Source organism: Lactuca sativa, chromosome 6 (genome assembly GCF_002870075.4).
Source record: "Lactuca sativa cultivar Salinas chromosome 6, Lsat_Salinas_v11, whole genome shotgun sequence".
NCBI classification, from domain to species: Eukaryota; Viridiplantae; Streptophyta; class Magnoliopsida; order Asterales; family Asteraceae; genus Lactuca; species Lactuca sativa.
Genome location: NC_056628.2, coordinates 18,048,088 through 18,053,295, shown reverse-complemented (window position 1 = coordinate 18,053,295; position 5,208 = coordinate 18,048,088). Strand labels below are relative to the sequence as shown.

Genomic DNA, 5,208 nt, shown 5'->3' with positions numbered 1-5,208 from the left:
GGTCAAAAGTCATACATTAACTCCCAAGGTTGACTTCCAATCTCAAAAGCTTTTCATTAATTAAATTTTAATTTAGTTACTTCAAATTAACAAAAAATAAAACTTAAATTTATTATTATTATTATTATTATTAAATTGAAACTTCCAGTCTCATATTGCTGGTGTTGCAATAATTTATTTATAGCTATATCAACTATACAAATAAACCTCTAATATTCATTAGGTAATAATTGAATTAATGAATGTAAATTATCAAATGTGGACACAAAAAGGAGAGAGGACAATTTGAGCAGAAAGAATTCTACCCACAATTTAGTGGTATATGTGAAGTAATTTAAAATATAACAAAAATTAATCATAGTTTTTTATTACTTGACGTAGTTAATTTATGCCTAAATTTGATGTCAGGGTCATTTTTCACTTTAGAAATTTGGAAAACTATAAAAATTATTTTTCTAATTTACATATAATTTGGAAAACAGAAAATTTTCATGTTCTTAGAAATTTTTTGAAAAATGAATCAACCAATCGCGTTTTCAAAATTTTTATTTTCGTTTGGAAATTTTCATGAAAAACTAGAAATGTTTTCGCAATCAAACACACTATTAGCCATTCTCTTTGTGAAGTAATAAAAACACGACTTGACTAATTTGTTCATTACAAGTCCCACATTTCCCTTATATAAATAATAACATTCCTAATTTCCCTTATCACACACATTCTTGATTGTACTTTGGATTTCTAAACCACTTTTTGGTGGGTTTCTTATGAAAACAAGCTACGTGTCTCAAAATTTCAAAGGATTTTTCTCATATGTTTTATATCTTCTAAAAATTATCTACCTCAAATTAGTTTCAACCAGTCTTCTGCAATCGAGACCAAGTTTCATTCATTGCAACTTGCAAGTGCTTTTGATTATGTATGTACCATTTGTTAGAAAACAGGACCGGTTTGTCATCAAAAAGATTCTGCATATTTGATTGATAATGTGACCATGTGAGTTCACTTTCCTTAATTACTATTTCGACCCTAACTGTATGGGTTAAAAGGAATTTAATCTTTTATAATCCATCAAATGCACTTTCAATTCAGGCACAAAAGAAAGTTATAGGAGAGTATATGAAATGTGTTATGTTACATAGCCCCATATTTTATTGTGTCAAACCCGCCTTATATATACAAGTATGTACTCCGCAACATCTAACTTATAATATTAGATTATAGTTTAAGTCCCCATTACACTTTCATGACACGTGACACTAAAATCACAGACATGGACACGATTAATGAATCATTGATTATGATGTCTCCTTTAGGGTTCATGTATGGATATTCTTGATTAACAAGTGAAATTAAAGAATAATTACTTTGATTAAAACATTGAAATACAAGAGTACAAGGGGCAATGAAGCCATTAAATCCTACATATATAAATATTTATAATTATTATTCAACAGAGTCACTTATATGAATAAAATATTATACAAGTCACACTAACCGCAGCTTAAGCATCTCAAGAGACCGGTGCATTCGAACCTTGTTCCTACATTGACCGAATCGTTCAGATGGTCAATCATATTCACAAGGCACTCGATCATCATTTCAAAATCTTTTTTCTCAGTTGTTACCTGAAGTACTAGTAATATTGCTCTGGTAATTTTCTCCTTCCATTAACTCCATTGCACGTTGTTCTTCCACTTTCTGGAACTCCAACACCTCTTTTGGTCCCAAAAAACTTGGCTGATTCGTCGATGAAAGTACCCTTGCCCACATCCTATCAGTGATCACAACCTTATTATGATGATCCACTATACGCTGCATGCATGCCAAATAATCATCATCATCATCATCATCACACAACCTAAAAACAAGAAACTAGAGATAACCTACACTGAAAGGAATATAAGTATGTCGACCATGCACAAGCCCACTAATGAACCCTGTGAAGCCCGCCATGGCTCCATGAACACAGCTTTGAGCAAGAAGAGTACAGTAGATATTGTCAGATGCATTACTTGGAACAGCACGAATCATGTATGTAGGATCTGTATGATTTTTATAAACTTGTTCTAGTTAATAACAATGGTATAAAAAACTGAAAGAATGTGACATAAAAATATGAGTGAAAAGTTACCAATGTATTTAAGAGTAATTGGGAAGTCTTTCTTTTTTGCAAAGTGAGCCTACAATAAAATTGTGAAAGATGATTTAAGACTTTGAAACAAAGTAAACTTGATCATCAATTCTTAATGATTAATTAATTATTATACCTTAATGTTATCAGAAAGCCACAACCCAACATCTTTAAGCAGTTTGTTTCCGGAAGCATCTTTTGCAGTTGCTGAATTGCTTTGTGCAACAAGTTCTTGACCAGCTCCTTCGGCCACCACAATAACCATGTGTCCGTTTTCTTTTAGTCGTTTCTCTACAAATTGTAAAAGCCCACCTTCACCATCAAGATAGAAGGGCGATTCGGGTATTAAACATAAATCCACATCACGACTTGCAAGAGTTGCATACATTGCAATGAACCCTGAAACAACAATTAAAAAAAAAAACAGTTCAAATAGGCAGATAAGTGTTGTCTGAATAAATAATGTTTGAAAAAGTTGAATAAAGTGATGTCACACTTGGGGAAATTGGAAGGTAAAAAAGAATTCAAGAGAAATTTCTAAAAAGTTAAAACCCTCAATCTTATGATTTTCCTATTAAATCGTTGTTTAGAAACATATTTTTCTCTCCATTCAAATTTCTATGAATAGTGTGCTAAAGGATAAAGTGTTGTATAGCGTAAAATCTATTTCTTTTTTGAACCAAATGAACTGAACTAAACTGTCTGAAGGTGACTAAATGACCATTTTACCCTTATTATGTAGTGAGCTTATCAGTACAAGATGAGCTTACCGCTGTAGCGTCCCATTAATTTGACTACTCCTATGCCGTTTTCTGCACTCTCCGCCTCAACGTGTGCAGCATTAATAGCACGTTGAGCCTCTTCAACAGCAGTATCAAAACCGAATGACCTATCAATAACCTGAAACAAGAATGAAGTAGTTTTAGATCATATGTTTGACTTGAAAAGATACAACTAATTAATTAATTAAAAAGTTGAATTATCTGGGATGAAAAATACCGAAATGTCATTGTCAATTGTCTTTGGAATCCCGGCCACAACAGCTTTAATTCCCCTTCGTCTGATTTCCTGCATATATGTAGATTGAACCACAAATTATATAAATATATTCAATGCATAATTACAAAAAAAAAATGAGTCTTTGAGACATATTATAATGCAACGTACTTCATAAATCACAGCTGCACCTTTTTGAGTTCCATCGCCTCCAATTATATAAACCTTATAAAACAATCAATCAAATTCATCAATCATTCATTAGGATGCATGCATGAGTGGAAAAATATCAATGATTAAACATGTGAAACTTGAAACACCTGATTGATACCACGATCTTGAATGCTGTCAACTATCTTTGATTTGTCATGGCCACCTCTTGAAGAACCAAGAACTGTTCCACCACGTTTATGAATATCATTTACAAACTTTGGTGTTAGTGTTATTGTATTCTTTGAGTAGAAGCCTCTATATCCTCCCTACACAAGATCACAAACAAATATAATAAGAATCATGAATACAATTTTGTATCTTTTTATACATAGGTTTTGAAATGATTATGTGGTTATCGATATGGACACTTACATCAATTCCAAGAACTCTGGTGACGCCATACATGTGATGAAGGGCACATACAATTTCTCTAATCACTGTATTTAAACCAGGGCACAGACCACCACAAGTTACTACACAAGCACGCACCTGATCTGATCTAAAATAAACCTGCATCATTAAAAAAAGTGTTTTCTCGATCAAAATTGAGATTTAAAAGAAAAAACAAAAAGTTAAATTGAATAATAATAGTTAATAGCATACGCTTTGGCGGGGTCCAGCACGCCGAAAATGGACTCCTCTTGGACCGTTCTTCTGGACAACAACCTACGAGAAGACAAAATTAAATAGATTTGTTGATGGTGATAGCTCTGTTTTTCATTTTTTAATAATATAACTTATAACTTACCTTTTCTGGTACAGTATCATCAAAATCGATAAAATATTGCCTGAAATATCGTAGGACATGTTGTTTATTAAAGATTAAAATGTATTGAAACGTGTATATTGAAGAATGAATCATAATATGATGCAAATATACTCACTTTACAACGGAATATGCAGGATTGAATCGCATTGGATTGGGATATGTCTGGAGGTGAATAATGAATGTTTTAGTAATAAGAATGGCCAAAATTAAACAAAAACAGATTCACTCAAACCCTAAGAGAAAAGAAAACGAATTAAATGAGGATGATGAAAAAGAAAGAGAGAGTACCTTGAGATTAGGAATATAATCGGTCAAGTGAGGAATGTCTTCAAGAACATAACCATGATCCCCTGTTTCAATCTTCACATTATAATTGTTGCGTTCTTCCATTTCTTTCCTCTTTAGAAACAAAAAGTTACAATTTTTCAAGAATCAAAAGATGGGTTTGTTTCGTTGGATGATCTTTAGTGGAGATAATAATGATAATTAATGGAGATTGTGAGGTATAATTTTGTGGGTCAATTTCTATATATATAAAAAGTTTAAGGACACGATTTCTAAGGAGAATGCAGGAATTTGAAGACAAAAATTTAGAGTCACAAATCTTGATTTTGGTAAGCGAAAGAGAACCACAAAACATTGAAGGATGATAGGTTTAAAAAATCTATGGACAATTTCATCCTTGCCATGAAAAACAGAGACTTGCTGTGGAGGTTTACAGTTGGGTTTCTTTTAGCTTGCCAGCAGGGAAAAATGGGTCCAACATCGAAAAATCAAACTAAGGTCGGACCAAAATTGGTTTTATAATTTTAAAAATTATTGTGTTAAACTTTAAACAAATTTCCAAAATTTGGTTTCTAGATTGTTTCATTGCCCAAAACTAGAATCAGGTAGATATTTTTATTAAAAGAATTTACTTCTCAAATTTGAAAAGGCTATCTTTTTATATAAACCTCTTTTCAATTTTAAGGACAAATTGCAATATAATCATTAAGGTGCTGTTTGTTTTTTGTGTGAAGAGCTGCGCAACCACTTTTGTCTGCGCCGTGCAGACAACGCGCAGACATATGTCCTCGCAGAGTGTTTGTTTTTTAGA

The 5,208-nt window shown here is 32.2% G+C and overlaps 1 protein-coding gene across 1 annotated transcript; it reads right to left on the bottom strand.

Moving 5' to 3' along the window:
* Positions 1-1,352: 1,352 nt before the first annotated feature.
* On the bottom strand, positions 1,353-4,803 carry LOC111906091 (ATP-dependent 6-phosphofructokinase 6). Its single transcript, XM_023901833.3, has 14 exons — positions 4,401-4,803; positions 4,228-4,274; positions 4,092-4,131; positions 3,947-4,009; positions 3,716-3,853; positions 3,451-3,609; positions 3,302-3,355; positions 3,134-3,202; positions 2,905-3,034; positions 2,271-2,533; positions 2,135-2,183; positions 1,891-2,045; positions 1,629-1,815; positions 1,353-1,543 (listed from the first exon to the last, which is right to left on the bottom strand). Exons 1-14 carry the CDS (start codon positions 4,500-4,502, stop codon positions 1,494-1,496), a joined length of 1,506 nt encoding a protein of 501 aa, XP_023757601.1. The 5' UTR covers positions 4,503-4,803; the 3' UTR covers positions 1,353-1,493.
* Positions 4,804-5,208: the final 405 nt, after the last annotated feature.

Bases quoted from the DNA above. Each gene is read 5' to 3' on its own strand.
- LOC111906091 (XM_023901833.3), bottom strand. From the start codon at position 4,502: ATGGAAGAACGCAACAATTATAATGTGAAGATTGAAACAGGGGATCAT. The intron at 2,534-2,904 runs GTAAGCTCATCT...TTGTTGTTTCAG, and splicing joins ATTAATGGGACGCTACAGCG to GGTTCATTGCAATGTATGCA. The intron at 2,046-2,134 runs GTAACTTTTCAC...AAAATCATACAG, and splicing joins AATTACTCTTAAATACATTG to ATCCTACATACATGATTCGT.